At 43.4% G+C, this 19,101-nt stretch overlaps 1 protein-coding gene across 1 annotated transcript; it reads left to right on the forward strand.

Moving 5' to 3' along the window:
* The first annotated feature begins 12,254 nt into the window (after window positions 1-12,254).
* egr1 (early growth response 1) lies at window positions 12,255-16,445 on the forward strand. Its single transcript, XM_084719321.1, has 2 exons — window positions 12,255-12,979; window positions 13,850-16,445. Exons 1-2 carry the CDS (start codon window positions 12,769-12,771, stop codon window positions 15,169-15,171), a joined length of 1,533 nt encoding a protein of 510 aa, XP_084575447.1. The 5' UTR covers window positions 12,255-12,768; the 3' UTR covers window positions 15,172-16,445.
* Window positions 16,446-19,101: the final 2,656 nt, after the last annotated feature.

Consider the following 19,101-nt stretch of genomic DNA (forward strand, 5'->3'; position numbering starts at 1 on the left):
GGGAGAGAGAGAGACTCAGAGAGTGAGACCCATGGAGGGCTGTCTGCGTGCTCGTAATGAGAACACACACTGTCACAATCCCACTGCGAGAAAAATGGAAGTTCACGACTTTCCAACTCACGTTATTCTTCTTTCTTTGACTTCTTTAAGTCAATGCAGAGAGAAATCGTGTTCCTAACTAAATTATGACACTAAGCCTGTTTATGTTTCCAACAGTGCATATCCAAATATTCTCATACGTAAACATTTCTCTTGTGTTGCTATGGAGTTGTTCCCCTGTTTGGCTGTTAGAAAAAGCAGCACCATGTGGCCTCCGTAGGAGATTTATTTTAATTGTGTGGTGTATTGTGGCCAACAGTGTGTCAGGCTATATGCTTGGGTGTGTGCTGTCAGCACACTTGTGGATACATGTAGTCGCGTCAGCCCTTGGACATGATCGTGTGTGTGTGTGTGTGTGTGTGTGTGCGGGTGTTTGTGTTCAATATGCCACGTGCACAGTGTGTTTGGATAGCAAGACAAACACAAATAATGGAGTGCATTGGTTGTGTCCTTGCCACAACTTGTGTGTGCTCTTGTAGAAAGGTAGGTGAACTTCCTGTCTGATCACTCCTCCTCATACATTTGTTAAATTCCTGGATTTAATTGAGATTATTGTTCCATAATCTTGAAGAAAGGGAGACAGACTACTGGATGTCTTTTACAAACTGTACACTACTGCAAGTCTCAACGCCGTCCTCCTCACCCATTTCTCCTTGTCAGCATCACCCGACAACCATCAACATGCAATCTCCTTTGTGTGTCTTTATTTTTATTTGCAGTGCGCTTTATAGAAATTCATTACACTGTCTGCCGCCAGTGTAGGCAGAAAAATATTCCCTCAGCTCAGCTGAACTCTCACCCTCCTTTAATGTAAACACTGCTTGCTAGTCACGTTTCTCCCATTAAGGTAAATGCCTGCATTATGTATGAATCTCGTCTCCTTAATCCAGTTGCACCATTAACCTGCACACCCGGTCGTTTCCAAGTCCTTGCATGAAGAGAGAGAACGAGAGACGATTCTGACCCTGGCAATTTGTAATAGATAATCTAAATTTAAAGCATTAGAGCAAATTAGATTAGTTATAATTACTTATCACTTACGGCCTTTACACACCGACAGCAATGCAAATAAACCACACAAAACTGCAAATAATTCAGAGGTGAAATTTCAACATGCCTAACTATTCACAGTGAATAATTGCTACAGAAAAAAAGATTAAATCAACATCATGCGATGATGACCTGGTGCCCCTTTTACATGAAGAAAGGCAGAAAAAAAACAATATCCCTGGCTACACCTGATATTGAGAAAGAGAGGGGAACTTGGTGAGCTTCACTGCTTGGTTCAGGACCTGAAACTTTACCACAGCGACTTCAAGACATATTTCAGGATGGAACCAAGTTTGAAGAAGCAGAGGTGTAATTTCAGAGACTCGATTGACCTGGAGCGGCGGCTTTCCATATGTCTGAGGTGAGAGGTATTATATGATTTGTAAACCGTTCCATCTGTGCGCATTGCACATTTAATTCATCCATATCCTTCCACAGAATGGGGTTTGCCTGGTTGGAAGCTTGAAATTCCCATGAAATGACTTAAATCTTGAGGAGTGCTTGAAGAGAGGCCAAGTCACACACCTTAAGGTGTGCCCAATGGGACCTTACCTCTGAGAAGATATGAATGATAGTCTATGGCTAGAGACAAATAATATTTTGGTCCAGTTTGAATTGTACCACAAATGATACAAGATACCTGTCAATTTAAGAGATAATTTTACATGTCAAGAATATCACTGTTAGTCATGGGTTTGTCAAAGTTTAATTTTGCGTGAAAGTGCTCAGTGAACTACATCTCATCTTGTGCAATACACATCATCAACATCAATATCACAGTCTATTGTGACATTATCTTATCTGATGTGTTTTATCCAATGACTCCTGGTCCTTTTATCAGCCGTGAAGAGAAATAACGAGTAAGACCCGATGTTGTTTGACTACATCCCGGTACAAATACACACAGGCATCATAGCCTCAGCAGCTAATGTCATGACGACACTTATACAACTTCTGCATCCATGTTTACTGGGAGGCTGCTGACCTCGGTTACGTTGCCAGCCAGTGGCAGCTAAAAGTCACACTTAACTTCTTTAGCAACAAGTAAGCTGCTAAAGCTAGCATTGTCTGTCCATCATCAAACTTAAGTAATTAAATCACTGAGAGTTGAAGCCAAGGAGCTCAGTTGATGTGAAAATTTGCACTGGCTGAATACAGGTTAAAAAAAAATTATTGATATTGAATTAATCACATTTAAAAAAAATGGTGTGCAAAGGCCTTTTAGATGCTTCATTGTCTGGCTGCTGCAGAGGTTACAAAATCTGCTGGTGAATATTCAGTCCAAGTGACCCAAAGTGACATTCAGCCCCTGAGCCTAAACTCCTGAAAAACCCATTGTCCCATAAGCCAAATGTTTCTGACAGTTATTCATTTATTCATTCCTCCCTCCCTCCATTCCTTGTTTTTCTTTTCTTTTTCCTTGGAAGTATACAACGGGTGTTGCGCTTAGCGTTGTTTGTCGTCTTGTCTGTCTCGTCAGCCGTCATGCCTGTTGACGTGTGGCACTTGGAGTTAAATGATTATCGCATGATTGTAAAGGGTTGGGGGGGCTTTCTGATGGAGACCTGTCTCCTCAGGCCTGTAGGCTATCCCACATCGGCAGTCTCCAGCTGGGGTAGAGGGGAGGGTTAGAAGGTGGGGGAGAGGAGGGAGAGGGGCTTACCTGAATCAACCTGTCGTACCTGCCCCGAGGCCCACCTGTCAACAATCCAGCAACAGTCGCTTTCACTCTGTCTCAGTCGTTCTCTGGCTCTATACTTTTCCATCACTTCCCCCTGCCTGTGTTTCTCCTCACCCATTTATCTCTCTGCCTCTCACCCTCTCTATCCCTTCACTTTGCTTTAGCCTCGACACTACAAAACAAATAACTCTCACCTGAGCAGATCTGCCTCTCTCTGACTGTCATTTTCACTTCACAGCAAGTTATTGGGAACAGCTTTGGCCATTGGACCCAAGGAGACTATTTGTCTTGGCAACTTCTGATCTGACTCAAAACTCAAATAAACTCTGGAGAACAACTTAAAGGTTTGTGTGTGTGTGTGTGTGTGTGTGTGTGTGTGTGTGTGTGTGTGTGTGTGTGTGTGTGTGCGCGTGCGTATGGCTTGCCTATTTGTTTAACACCAGGGTTTAGACGGGTCATCGTTTGAGAGACAGGGTGATTTCAGGTTTAGTTTACCAAATTTTCAGTAGCTCAGGCTTTGTGTTTATAGCTTTTTGTTCAGAGAGGAAAAGATAAAAACCAAACCATCTCCCCTTTCTTACCATTCTCTCAATAAACGTCAAGGTCCAAGGAGTGAGCAAGGGTGATGGCGTGACCATCTGATGCAATAATAAACCCACGCTGCATAAAGCCGCTCGTCCACATAAACAGATGTGGACTGGCAGGGCTCCACTTGACTGCGGACTGAAGCAAAGTTTAAATTCCTGACGAAAATCTGAAGACTGTAGTAGAATAAAAACAGGTCTGTGAGACTGGATGTTTTCTGTCTGCTCCGAGGACGTGTGCACATGAGTCACACCCAAACGTATTCGTTAAAGACAACAAACCAGTTGCTGCTCAGTCTGGACGCTGAGGCCACATCTTTCTGCCTCCCTCGCTCCTTCCTGTCTGTGTCTCTCTGTCCACATGAAGACGTCAGCAGCGTGAGGAGCAGTTGGTTTTAGTCAGCCCAGTCTATCAGCCAATAGGAAGATTTGTTCCGGTGCAACATCCAGCCAGCTTTGAAGTAAATTTAAAATAAATCTGGTCTGGTTTTGTGCCTGATTTTCTTCTCAACAAAGTGGCTGGCTGCTGATGACACTGGTTAAATGTTAAACAGACACCAGTGCTGGAAAAAGTACTGACAACTTTTAGGCTACTTACTTAAAGGTACTGTGTGGAGCAGTTTACATATATAAATCACTTTAGATTTGCGATGTGTGAACGGACTGTAATGCAACTTTAAAAAATTAGACTTTCCTCAGCATCCTCTGTTGCATTTAACAGGATTGGCTTCTCTGGAAATAACTTTTTGTGAGGAAATCCAGTGGATGTGACCTTTGTGTGCTCCCAAGCGCCTTGACTCACTTTAGCTTCCCTACAGTGCCAACTGTGTGCAACGCTAGCAAATGTTAGCTTAGAAATGGAGTCCGCTAACGTCACCAAAAGACCATCAACCACCACAACCAAACCCTCAGGAAGCGTGTCATGCTTTGGAGCCTGTATCACATAGTGGCTAAACCATGTGACGACAAGGTCACATTATGCACAACAGCCCCCAAATACTTTTTTTTTCTCTCATAAGTTTACATTGTGAAAGAATCAGTTGTAAAATGGTTATATTTTTTTGAGCATGACAACCCCTACAAAATGAGTCATTTCACCATTAGGATTTGATCCATTTGGCCTATTAATGTTTGGAAAGTCTAGAAGAGCCGCACAATTAAACCATTTTATCCCAATTAGCCCCAAAGTTAGCGGACGGCTAAATCAGAAGTTAGCACTTCAACTGGCACAAGTCTACTACACATGCTCTGGAAGCATATACCAAAGATTTGAAACAGAAGTTGGCTTCATGCGCCACTGAGCAGCCCTTATAGGAACGAATGGAGGCCCATCTCCAACACTATACCTAATTCTCCCTGTTATAGATCCACGACCACTTACTTCATCTATTAACATGATGCCAGTCAATCACATACAGTCTCATGTACATCACATAAATAGTTAATTGTTTAGTCTCATTCCCAAAACAAAAGTATTTGATGACCTGGAACTGAGACTCAACAACTTTCTCTGTCTGATTAGATCTATTTAGGTGCTTTCCACCACTGACTGACAAGAAAGAGGGAAGAGGTAAACATAGCAAGAGATGTTTGTGGTTGATGTTTCCCTTCATCTCAGGTACAGTTTGTACAAAGATTGTGAGATGAGATTTGGCTCATCTCTAATCAATAACAGCACACCGGGTGCCTTTACTTATCTAAGCGGGTGAAATTCAATAGTATTCTTAAATAGAAGATTTTATTTTAAGCAGCATCCTCTGTGGTCATTGATCTTGCATTTGATCTGCTAAGCTAATGCAGTATAGCTTCTCAAGCCCTGACCAATAAATAAAAAGAGAGCTGAAGATGCCATACACAGAGCTGACCTATTATACATCGGTTCTGTCAAAATGCTGAGGTCGTGCCGCCTACAGATTATGGCATGCACAGCTCAGACAAACAGAAAAGTGTTTTGTGACAACCTTTAAATGTTACCCGTTGCTGTAGTGTGACTGCGGCATGGTGTGGGGAAGCCCCGTCTTTCAGCACGCTACCGGTGACTCATCGGGAGCTGAAAGGTCAGGGGTCAGATCTTTTGTCACAAGCATCAAACAAACAGGCCAGGGGCTCTGTGAGTCACACATCCTCTGGGACGTGTTTGGTAATTGTCTCTCTGTCACCTACTACCTTCGGGAGGCAACAACAGGCAGATAAGCAGATAGAGCGGCCATTCGATGCCGGGGCCCTGTTTCTGTGTGATACGCTAACACCAACCCTGCTGCACAGCCTGGGGGTGGGGGAGTGGTACGACAGGGAGGGACGCCTGCAGTGACTGTGAAGTACGAGCCGATCGTTTTTCAGACGTTGTCACCGGGGCCTAAAGCTTTAGTAGGTCAGCTCCCACAGTAAAAAGAAAACTTGTGATCTTTACCCATGGCATAATCATACAGCGCTAACACAAGGGCCGCATTCCACAGCGGCATTCCTGCACTCCTCTGAACATGGCAAAAAAAATGTCTGGCTGCCTGAGTGCAGCAACAGGTGGTGTGCTGTAATCTTCTGCATTGTGTTGTAATGGGCTGTGTTAGATTTCAATAAGTGAGCCAAGGTTTATGATGACTGCAGCGCCAAGTTGAGGTGTCAAGTATTTAAACAGACAGCGCTGGATGTCTTCATCGTTTCCAGAATCCCATTAGATCCATTTGGCTTTTCATGCATGTCAATTAGTCCGGAGATTTTCCATGACCCCTCCACACTGCCAGTTTCCCCGACGTTTCCGACAGATTTCATCCCTCTCACGCCAGTTCGTCTTTTCCCAGGCGCATCTCACTCTGCGTGTAAAAGGTCAGGCCGCACACTCCTGCTGGCGTCACTTTAAAAGCTGGGAGAAAAATGACATTTATCAAATACGCTCCTATCATGTTCTCTGCTCCTCTCCCCATCACTCTATGACTATGGGCTAATATTCAGCCTGTCACTCTGCCTGAGACGATCAGGCCTCCACTCTTCTCCCATTTAATTATCAACTCTCCCTGTGTGTTACACAGGCACGGAAACATCAACGCCATGTTTAATTTTTTATCATGTTAAAGTCTAACACACCCTCATCCCACCATGATAGCTGCATAACAAAACAGTCAGGTCCTCTCAGTTCAATTTCAACTGAATGCAACTGACCCTTCCTAAGTCCCACCCCTCTTCAGTCCAATGTCAGTTGAGCAACCTTGGTACCTTGGTAAATTCTTCTCTCTTCCTGTTTCCTGTGCTTAGATATGCTATTTGTTAGGCTTGTATATCTGGAAAAGAAAACCAATGTTTTTAGTTGGTTAAAACAGAGTTTTATATATACTGTATATGCACACTAGAGCATGGACGTTCAATTTGAGAAGATATTCCCAGTAAGATTTTTTTCTGTTGAAAAGACATTTAAAAATCGTCTATGGTCACTGATGCAACAACAGTCAGAACAGGTTCAAGGTGCAGAGTCTGCTCAACTGTTATTGGAGCACAGAGCAAAAAGGGGCAGGGCTTCCTAAAAACTTGGTATTTGGTACACGCTTCAGCTAGCTCACGAGTGAGCTTCATGACTCTCTCAGCCCGAGTACACAACAACGTTGGACTGAGAGGCAAAGTATGGGCTAATTTCATCTCTAAAGCTTGAAAAAATGGGTAAACTAGACTGAATAATACACACATATAATATAAGATAATTTAGTTTGATGTTTGTAAACCCACATCTTGGTATATGTTTGTTGTTTTGTTGACATAATTTAGTCCATCTTGTCAATTTTAGAACCATTTAGTAGTTATATTTCCTGTTGTACTAGTCAGTTGGTAAGAATTGAGAGTTCGTAAACTGATGATCACAAAAAAAATCGGCACTGATTTAGTTCATAATTAGGCGTGAGGTCTCCTGTATCTTTAATCTTAAGGTTAAAACAAAGATTAGGTTAATAAATAACTTTTTAGGTTACGGTTTTGTTAGCTTATCGAGAAAGTGATGAGCCAAACAAGAACATGCATTAGGCACACAGCATTGTGTGACACACAACGTAAGGCACCGCCCCCAGGTGAAATACTAAGTTTTTAGGGAGTGTAAGTGCAGCTCCGTCTCAACTGTTCTCTCCTCTCACGACACACAGGTCTGTCTGTGTCAGATCTGCCTCCACCGCCGGGTTGTGTTCACTCAGTCTGTGTTTAGTCAGGGTTTTCCTTTGTTTTTATCAGACACTGTGGTCAAGTAGGCTACCGCTGTGTACTGTCTGTTAAAGGGTAGATAGGTTTCCATTTAATTCTATGATTTAATTTGTTTTATCCAATAACCAATCCAATCTATTTTTCTTTCATCATAATTTGGTTGGGTCTAATTTTCTTAGCGTATAGATGTCCTGAGGGTGAGGTGCTCCGGCTTCAGGACAAGCGGGCAGAGGGGACTCCTTTATGGGTTCAACTCCTGGCAGCACGTGGCTTTGTCATGGCTTTCTTTCTCTTTCACTCTCTCCCTGTCATTACATTATTCCTCCCTCCCCATCCCTTCTGCCACATTATGTAACATGCAGGCTTTGGTAACTGTCATCGGCCACCCTCTAATCTTGGTCCGCCCATCATGGGAGCACACAGGGCTGAACACACCTGTATGCTAATGCGGAGGGATAGCACCACTGGACTGTGTGGGCGGCCCAGTGGGTGAGGAGGTGTGACGGAGGAGCAGGACTGTCTGTCTGTCTGTCTGTCCTGTCCTCCTGACTGACTGCCTGGCATTGGCTGCTGACAAATGCCAGCACAAAGCTTGGTATTTGCTCCCACGTACAGTACGTGGGTGTGAGGATTCTCTCTCGGTTTCTCTATTTTCTATTTTTTATCGCCCTCACCCTTCCTTCCCACCTTCTCCATCTCTTTTTCTCAACATGCCTCCATCTCCATGCTATCTACAGTATCACTCTTAGAAATAAGGGTTCCAAAAGGTTTCTTCCTGAAGGGCTGATGTTCTAACTAGTTCATCAAACTAAGGGTTCCATTAAGAACACTTTTCATCCAAAGACACCCCCCCCCCCCCTTTTTTTTTTTAAAGAGAGGGTTCTTCAAGTGTCCTGTGTAAAACAAGGGGTCTCATTAAGAACCTTTCTCATCAAAGAACTCTTTTTTGCGGAAAGGGCTCATCAAGAGTTCTTTGTAAGACAAGGGGTTCCATTAAGGACACTTTTTATCTGAAGATCCCTTTTCTGAAGAAAGGACCACCTTAATGGTCTCTAGATGAAACCCTTGGAAAAGGTAGAAACGATTACATGTGGAAACTTTAGAAAAAGACAGGGTTCTTGGGGACAAGCCAAAGAACCTTATATGATTCTGGATACCACTTTTATTTCTAAGAGTGTATATCTCTATTTCTTCGCCCTCTTCTTTATTTTTATGTTCCAGCTCCTCTCCTCTCGTCCGCCTCCTCTCTCTTTATTTTGGCTTGCCCGGATTCTACTTCCTCGTCTTTTCTCTGTGGCAGATTGGGGCATGATTAAATATCAACCGGCGCTCATGCAGGGTGTGTTTGTGTGTTTGTGCATGTGTGTGAACAGGGGCGTGGTGGCTGCGTAGGTAATGGGAGAGCCTTTCTTTCTCCCCGGCTGACAGAGCGTTGGAGTTTCATAAGGCGAGGAGGACTCCTCTGGCTGGTTTGTGTGGGCAGCGATGGGGAACACACTGAGGAGAGTGAACCTGCTGACCCAAACACACACAAACATGCAACAGTGCGCACATCATGCACATCTACATCCACACACACATGCAGACTAATTCTCCTTCCCCTGCCCTTACAGCATCTGGCTTCCACCCCCTCCATGCATCAGAGTGAAGGGAGGCCCAAACAGCCACTGTGAACTGTTTATCATCTTTATTACTTTATTACTTTTCTGACAGTTTTCCCTAACCTGATTTTATTACATTGTCATCAGATGATGAGTTCTCTCATCTGCTCTCTCTGCTCTTTCTTCTTCGCTTTGCCACAAATTTATCGACCTCGGTAACTGATGCATGACAGCAGCAAAGGACGCGGACGGGAGATTTGGTATCACTACCTCGCCACACAGTTAAGGGTCACTTTAACTCACCATCATCATGTCCGGAGCTTCTGGACTTGGAGAAGAGTGGCATCTTCCTTGCTGAAAAACAAAGCGTAAACTCAAGTTTTAGGCACGTGTATGTGCAGTGGGAGCACCATTTTCCTCCTTAAAACACAACGCTGTGCTGTGCAGAGAGCCACATACCTTCAAAAGTGATTAGATTTGATCATTTATACGTATCTGACTGTATGAATAAACAACATTACACATTCTCCAGCTGCGCCTTCTACTTCAGGCTTATTTGGATTTTGTGAAGGAGCCTCTGCTCCACATCATCCATAATATATGACAGAATTTTGCTATCAGTCTAATGGGGGTAAACAGAGAGATTTGCCAGAGGCTGAATGGGAAATGCCTGGGAGAGAATGCAATCCAGTAAAGACCAAAAACCTACTGTGTGCACCTGTTTTTTTTTTTTGTTTTGTTTCCACATCTATCTATCTATCTATCTATCTATCTATCTATCTATCTATCTATCTATCTATCGTATAAAATGATTGAGATTAGTTCTGCAATGTTTAGTTGATAAATCAATTAGTTAACTAAATATCTTTGGATTGTGGGCAACAAAATATTGGTGGATGTCACCTTGACTTTGGGAAACACTGATTAACATTTTTCACAATTTTCTGACATTTTATCATCAAATAAAACAATTATGACAACCACAAAAAAATCCATATTGCACAAACTGGCTGCTTGATTAAGCATGATACTGTGGCACAGAAGCACCAAAATAAAACAAGCTTTCCTGTGTGTGTCCAATCAGAACTCATGTGCACACACACTTTAACTCTCACAAACACACTAAATAAAATTTATTTTACTATTTAATTGCTATTTCATTTTTATTTTAAGTCAAATTTTATCACTAGCAGATGAAGTAATATGGTTCTCATTTCCCATCATGAATGCTGGACTGAGTAGTTTGTTAAGTTTGTTATTTCAAAATACAAAATGCAAATGTTATTTTTGGTCAATATTTGATTCTGTTCAGAACATTGTAATTTATGTTGATAGTTGTCATTTTGTGCCGGTTTATAAATTTAACCATGCGTGACATGGCTGCTATATTTCTTGAGGTCAGCTGTATTTTACATATTTTTAAATGTTTGTCCCTTATGTTGGATGTCATTAAGGGGCTGATGTTGCTGAGATTTGTCTTCTGGCTCTTGTTGCTGCTTGCCATATTTTTTTATTCTCCACAAACATCTGGCGACAACCCAGAAATTATCCTGTGACCCCCATGAGGGTCCCGATCCTCAGGTTGATAACTATTGGATTATATTAAAGAAAATAATCGCTAATTGCAGCCCTATTCGAGATATCATCTACACCTGTAGATGATGCTTTACGATGCAATCACTGTTCTGAGTCTAAATCAGATGATATTTGAAATCTCACCTGCGCTGCCCTCTCCATCGCATCAGCACCACCTCTCTTTTTTTTCCTCCTCCTTTTCTTATTCTCTCTCTGGCCACCTCAAAGTGTCCTGCCCACGATGTTTCCCAATGAGGCCGCTTGCATATAGATCCAGTCAGCAGCAAGGGAAACACATTGATTTGCCGTCAGCATCCAGCGAGGAGTGCTGGCGCGCCAGCCGAAGCTGGAGCAGCCGGGGGGAACATCGGTATCCCGCAGGCGTCCTGGCAGCTGTGCGCAGCGTTGTTAATGCGGCCCATTAGGCCGCTGAGTGGCAGAGAGATTCCCCGAATATTGAGCCGGGGACACCCCTCAATTAGACGGATCGCCTCGCACCTCGTCAGCATCCACGGCTATCTGTTCTCATTAATCAATGCCACAGCCCAGAGAGATAGAAAGTTAATTTAGAGGAAGTTTGCTGCCCACCAGCCTGCAGAGTTTGCACAGTCTCATATTTTTTAAAGCTCATAGCCTCAGAAATACCCTCATCTATATCAAATGTCCAAATCAATTTAACATGTCGGCTAATTATTCATAATCAATAAGTAGAAATGCAGTGCATGGAGCCTTCTACCACAATACTGTATGGATAATACGTTCAGCTTATAAATATCCCGTTTTAATATATATTTTTCTCCGTTTTGCTTAAATATATATGTGTATCATGAATAGACAATTGTTGCATTTGTGTTAAGCTCATCTAAACTTCGTTCTTATTTATGGCACAGACAAACGGTATTTAATGTTCAAACGTCAATAAAACACATGTAAATCAGTTTGTCTGTTGCACATAAAGTCTAATAGTTCCGCTGCTTTCAAACACGGGAGCAGGACTCTGCTGCTGACATTAGTTATTGTGAGCGCAGGACATGATTTGCACTCCAGCCTCTCATTCACTGCCAAGCAGCGATCAGCGCTGCCTCAGGAAGTTCCAAATAAGGACAGGGAAATGGAAACCCACCGGAATAGGTCCTTATGTAGTCACGACCTTATAAGGCACGGCGGAGCAGGGCTTTCCGGCAGCAGCGCAGCCTGCTGCACAGATGGGAAATCCAAATCAAATCTACTGGGCGACCGGGAGAGAGCAAGAATTATCCGTGCTGTCTCACGGAGCTGCTCTGCTATGAAGACACATTGATTCGGGACAGAGGAAGAGCAGCGTTGTCTTTGCAATTTACTGCCAGAGCTTAATATAAAGTCTCTGCTCTCTGCTTTCCCCCCAGGCCAGCGTCATGTGTCCTCCACTGCAGTGCCTAAATATGGGCTTCCTCCGCTCCTAATATGGACATCTACGTCACGGCAAGAGTGTATAAAAGGAGCGGGGAAACCTCTCAGCTCAGAGAGAGCCCTGAGAGCCCACAAGAGCAACTGTTAGAGCAGAGATAGATAGACAAACACATAGAACTCCCTTAATATCACAACAACAGTACAAAGTCAATTCAAAACAACATCTATCCAAGAAGGTCAGAACCTGATTGGATGAGTTATTTATTACATAGATTTAAAAAAAATCAAAATTAATTTGTTGATTAATTTTGATGAATCTTAGGGAATGAGTATAAAGGACACTTTTGATTTCTTCTGAAAAGACTAGTGGATCTTTACTCATCTCTGAGAAGAGACAAAGGAAAACAACAGGACAACTGGAGAGCAACAGTCGAGGAGCAGAAAGCAGCATCGTCCTCGGCATCAGCAGAAGTGTGTGTACAGCGCTCCCTGAGCTGGGCTCAGTGATTCCCTCCACCTGCGAGGCACCGCTCTGCCAGCGTGCGCCCAGCCTCCCTGCACTTCTCAGCAGCCACCAGCCTCAGCGCAGCAGCTCCAGCAGCACCAGCAGAGGATGGCTGCAGCCAAGACCGAGATGATCCTCCCAGCCCTGCAGATCTCTGAGCCCTTGAGCTTCCCTCACTCCCCCATGGATAACTACCCCAAGCTGGAGGAAGTGATGATGCTCAGCTCTACAGGGACCCCCTTCCTCACCGCCTCCGCACCCGAAGGTGCAGGCTTTGGCTCCGGGGAGCCAGGAGAGCAGTACGACCACCTTGCTGGAGGTAAGACCTAGAGCTTTATTTGCCTTTGGTTCTCTACTGTATACTGCACGTAAAGATGAACTAAATATTAGATCTGAAAGGAAAAGAAATATAGTTAAACAGCTGCATAACTTTAATTAATATTTAGATTTTTTCTGTGTATTATTAATTCACATTATTAATTGATCATATATTACAGCTGGCATTTTAAGATTTTTAGTTACAGTCAGTAGTAATTTGTTTTATCGTCACTTGTTCTGACAAATGTTGTAGGCAACAAGTAAATAAGAATTTCAGCTGCCCAGAAACAAAACATTAACACAATAAAATTAAGCAAATTAACAAAAACAGTGAAATTTAAAAAAAACGTGAGTTAATACTGATTTATTGATAGCTCTAAATCACTGTCGACTCTCCGAGGACTCAAACACTGCTCAGTCACCGCATGCCTCTAGACACTCCTACAGCTCAATTCAAATTGCATTCCTAAAACCAGCTGAGCTGCAGTTTCAGTAATCAATTGCCTCGGGCTCTGTGATGGGCTTCAAGAATGTGCGTGTGAGCGTGTGTGTGTGTATGTGTGCAAGACAGGAAGACAGACATAATGAAAGAAAGATCGAGAGAGTGTGAGCAGAGGAAAATGTGAAAGCTTGCACAGCAGCTCTTGTTGAGGTGTGGAAGAGACAGTTGTAGAGTTTAGGGGGAAAGAGTTGAGTTTGGTGGTGGTAGTGGTGGTGGTGGGGGGGTGTTTCTCTGCGTGGGCACCTGACTGATCTGTCACAGAGGAGATGGGTGACACACTGTCCAGCGCTCTGGCAGGATTCCCCCTCTCCCTCCCGCAGGATATTGACAGTTTGATTAATGTCTCCTTTTCCTCTGTGTTCCCTGCAGATACGTTACCTGATATCCCCTTCAACTGCGAGAAGCCGGAACAGACCTATCCCACCCAAAGGCTGCCCCCCATCTCCTACACAGGTCGCTTCACCCTGGAGCCCGCCACCACCTGCAGCAACAGCCTCTGGGCGGAGCCCATCTTGGGTCTGTTCACCGGTCTGATGGGCAACATCGCCCCCAGCTCCAGCTCTTCCTCCACTGCCTCGCAGACCACCTCATCCTCCTCTTCGTCTGCCCCGTCCTCTTCTACTTCCTCATCTTCTACCTCCTCTTCATCTCAGAGCTCCAGCCTCAGCTCCTCTATCCACCACAGCGAGCCCAACCCCATCTACTCAGCCGCCCCGACCTACTCCAGCCCCAACTCTGACATCTTCCCAGACCAGGGCCAGGCTTTTCCCAGCTCAGCCGGGGCGGTGCAGTACCCTCCTCCAGCCTACCCCAATGGCAAGACCTGCAGCACCAGCTTCCCTGTGCCCATGATCCCTGACTACCTGTTCCCTCAGCAACAGGGGGAGATCAGCCTGGTGCCCCCTGACCAGAAGCCCTTCCAGAGTCAGTCGAGCCAGCCTTCCCTGACTCCTCTGTCCACCATCAAGGCCTTCGCCACTCAGACTGGTTCCCAGGACTTAAAGAGTGTCTACCAGTCCCAGCTGATCAAGCCCAGCCGCATGCGCAAGTACCCCACCCGGCCAAGCAAGACACCTCCACATGAGAGGCCCTATGCTTGCCCCGTGGAGACCTGCGACCGCCGCTTCTCACGCTCTGATGAGCTGACACGTCATATCCGCATCCATACGGGCCAGAAGCCCTTCCAGTGCCGCATCTGCATGCGCAACTTCAGCCGCAGCGACCATCTGACAACACACATCCGCACTCACACTGGCGAGAAGCCCTTCGCTTGCGAGATCTGCGGACGCAAGTTCGCTCGCAGCGACGAGAGGAAGCGGCACACAAAGATCCACCTACGGCAGAAGGACAAGAAAGCGGAGAAGGCTGGAGCAGTGGCAGTAACAGCGGCACCTGTATCAGCTGCCTCACCTGCCTCCAGCTACCCCTCACCCATCACCTCCTACCCCTCTCCGGTGTCTTCTTATCCCTCTCCTGTGACCTCCTGCTACTCCTCTCCCGTTCACACTTCCTATCCGTCTCCTTCCGTTGCCACTACCTATCCATCTGTATCCATGTCCAGCACCTTCCAGTCCCAGGTCGCCTCCTCCTTCCCCTCCTCAGTCGCCTCCAACATCTACAGCTCCCCCATTCCCACCCCGCTATCAGACATGCAGACCACCCTCTCCCCAAGGACAATCGAGATCTGCTAAGAAAGAGCAAAGAGAAAAACTTTTTTTTAGTCTCTCCGCACCTCTCCTTCCTTAAGGTTCTTTGAGGGGAAAGAAATCAGCATCAAAAGACTTTGTTTTCCCCTCCAAAAAGCACTTTTCTGTCTGCTCCCTGTGCAGTGTTAGGTGAATCCTGAGATTCACCTGAAAGAGAGAAAAAGACACATGTCAAGGACTGGGCAAAGACAATAGAAGATGAAAAGGGATTTTTTCTGTCTCTGTAAAACAAATGCAGCACTTCAAATGCATACGGGACTCAACAGATAGAGAGTAGAAACCGGCACTGACGGTCTCTATTCGCTATTAGGTACACAAAAAACCAAGAGACAAACAGATTGCCAGCAGTTGTGGTGCTAAGGCACGTTCGCCCTTGCAGGCACTCATACAGTACAAAAGACATTGAATGATATACATAAGCTACCATATATGTATATTGTACATGTGCCATGTTTCGTTTTTATCATTCTTTGGTACCATTGATGTGAAAAATGATTTGCATATTTGCATTGTATTATTTGAAGTGAGCAGGGCCATATTTTCTACATACTTTCTCTATTATGTAGTGATGCTGTGATACGTTTTGACATTGTTTGAAAAAAGCACTTAAGTATTCAAGCATGAGTAAGAGTGATGTTAGTTTCTGTTTGTAAATATCATCCACTGGTACTATCTCTTTCTCTCTTTCTCACATGTGACATATCGCTCGGTTATATGGAAAAATAGAGAGAAGAAAAAAACATTTAAAAAAAACTAAACAAGACAAACACTCCCGTTATTTGGTGCCTTTTGTGAAGCCTTGCTGATGTGACTCGGGCTGCGCGCGACGAAGAGAGGATGCACTGCATCTCGCCTTAAGGGTTGAGGGAATATTTTTGTTACAGAATGTAAGTCATACTCAGAGGGAGGAAAAAAAAGGGACGAGCTATGAGGGCACCGCTTCATTTCATTAGAATGTAAGCAAAAAAGGAGAAAAATTATAAAGTATATTTTTGTAAAACTTAAGTGTAAATATCCACATCTTCAAGAGCTGGAATGTTGAAGTTACCTACTGAGTAGGCATGGGATTCTTTTGTATGTTATATACATGCAGTTCATTATTTTGTGGTTATTCTTTATTTTGTATTTGTGTTTGTTAAAACAAGTGACTGTTTCTGGCTTCTAAACACATTGAATGCGCTTAACTGCCAATGGGATATTTGGTGTACAAGATATCCTCCCAGAAATGAAATATAAATAAAAATATGAATATATATGTACATTTGTTTTCATTCTTTAATGTCAGACTTTTGTGTTTTCAGACCATTTCATATAGAGACATCTTCATTACATTACATCCCGCCCCTTCATTTCATCATGTACAATCCTTCACACATTAACATAAGATATTCCATTATCTTATATGTTAATTGTATGCAGATTATTATAGATTTACACCACGACTTCACATCAGAGAGAGCCACCCTTTAATTTGAGAAAAATCTGCACAGCTTAATCTTATAGAAACTCTCCATTTCAATCACTGTTCTCCAACTGAACCCTGTATTAATGATAACACTAACGCATGACTCCCATGCCTATAAACACTGAAGATGAGGAATTCTTATCGAGATCCAGCATGCTCTTGAAGATATTAAGCTTATCTAAATTTCCATTTCATTTCAGATTTTATGATACACACTGGCCCTTACTGCTGCAGACTTCCAGCAATTTGATCTTTAAAGCCAAATGGCAAAAAATATATATATATATTTTTTCTTTCCTCTTCTGTCTGTGTGCTGTTAGAGAAGTGATTTTTTTGGAGAGGGATATTTTAAAAACCAGCCATGCTTAGACATGTGTGGGGTTATTTTCACAGAGTGCAGGTGAAATCCATCACATGATAATTACCTTCTTTTCCGCAAATGTGGTTGGCGAGATGCTGTCACCTCGTAGTGAATGAGCTGTAATACACAATTGGGCAATATCTGTGTAGGTTAAGACTGGATTGTTGCACGAGTGCAGTTGAATACACTGGCCCCAAAGGTTTAAATGCTGTTTCTTTTGGTTTTTCAAGCAGAATATAATAACAGCCCCGTCGCACCGTCATTATTCATCTGCCACTGTTCTCCAGGCGAGGGATTCTTGCTACATGTTTGAGAATGAAAATAAAACAGCTTGGGTTTTTTTAGCCTATGTAGACACGAAGCCTCCTAAGTTTTTTTTCCTCTCTGAGCTTTGGAGTAATTTTGTGTTGTGAAATGCACTAACCAAAATACTCACAAATGCAAACACAGCTAAAATAGAAAGCAGGAAAACAAGTAGAGGAGAGTGATGGAGGGAAAAGGAAAATAATTAAGATAATTGGTCTCCTGATCCCAAATTGACTTTCTAAATTGGGTCTGCTGAGTTGTGTGCGTTTGTAACGGTGTGTGTGTGTGTGTGTGTGTGTGTGTGCGAACATGTACGCAAGCATTTGTGTGCAATACACACAGTGACTGTCTATAGACTCTGAGTAATGTAGCTGTTTCCTACTGCGTGTGTTCATACTGCTGCTGCAGCGATGTCTCGAAGTGTGTAATTGTGTGAAACCTGCCGTGTTAGCAGCCATTGTTCTGCTCTGCATTTCTTTGGTTAAAGCTCAGTGTCCCCATGAAACACATTTACCTGGACACCACCCTTACATCTGCTGACACAGTTATGTGTGTGTGTGTGTGTCTGCATGTGTGTGTGTGTGCTTGAGTATCTCTAAAGACTCTCAAATCACCAGTGATGGACAAAGTAGATTCTTTACTTAAGTAAAAGTACTAATACAACAATGTAAAAATTCTCAGATACAAATAAATGTCATGCATTCATAATCCCACTTAAGTAAAAGAACAAGAGCACTGGCTACATACAAAAAAATATCTTTTTTGTATATCTTGTTGCATGTTGAAAAGACGTCCCTGAAGAGCTGGAATGTGCATTTTTATGACGTCTTTCTGTGACGTCTTTGGAACATCCGATGTCAACGTCCACAGGGGGGTTAGCCCTAATTTTGCACGTAAAACTTTCTCTTGTGCTCTCTCTCCAATAACAATAAATATTAATATAATAAGAAGTGCGTAATAAGTATATGATTTACTGTTAGTGGAGCCAGCAACTTAACAATACACTAGTTAGGTAGTTTGGTCCAGTGGTGCCCAGTGAGGTCAATTACATCCAAGGGATCACAAGATAACTCTGGCCCTGAGACAATGAATGAGACAGGAAAAAAAAAAAAAAAGTTCTGATACACAAATCTGCTTTCATATTTTCTACTTGTCTCTAATTTTTGCTTCTTGAAAAACATTGGGTCATTTTATCTATGTGGACGGAAAAACTAAAATTGAAATGAAACCACGTGTGAAGTTTTACATCGCTCCCTAACTGGAGGCAATGCAAACGAACTGATTGTTTCTTCTTTTTTTCGGTGAAAATGTCCTAATGTGCAGGCTGAGCGACCAATTGCTTGTTTGAAAAACTGCCTGCCCTTCTTCTGTTTTTTGCGATGTATGGCACACTTGCTGCAACTTGGTTTCCTCTCACCAAAACATTCAACAAGGACAATGAAAGACAAATTTACAAGGTTGAGAAGTGGCACATCTCATTTGATCCACAGCACAGGAATATCTTTCCTTCATCTGGAAGTAAACAGGAAGCTGCTGGGAGTTAAAAGTAAGTAAACCGTGCCCCACAAGAAACAAGGCTGTTTTAAAGTCTCTGATCAGGCTGGTGTGATCAAATCACGTGAGCGGTTCAAGACATCGCAGGTTAAAAACTCCATTTGAGATATTGTTTGACTTTTGTAACCTAACCCTAACCCTTTTACATGTTTTGTGTGTTTTTGTGTGCAATATGGTGATACAGTATGCCAAGTGACAAAGAAATTATCAGGTCATATAGATGATATTC

The sequence above is a fragment of the Lutjanus erythropterus genome, chromosome 5, assembly GCF_056507025.1.
Source record: "Lutjanus erythropterus isolate fLutEry1 chromosome 5, fLutEry1.hap2, whole genome shotgun sequence".
Classification (NCBI taxonomy): Eukaryota; Metazoa; Chordata; class Actinopteri; order Lutjaniformes; family Lutjanidae; genus Lutjanus; species Lutjanus erythropterus.

Coding starts and splice junctions, on each gene's coding strand:
- egr1 (XM_084719321.1), top strand. CDS start 12,769: ATGGCTGCAGCCAAGACCGAGATGATCCTCCCAGCCCTGCAGATCTCT. Junction 12,980..13,849: donor GTACGACCACCTTGCTGGAG/GTAAGACCTAGA, acceptor TGTTCCCTGCAG/ATACGTTACCTGATATCCCC.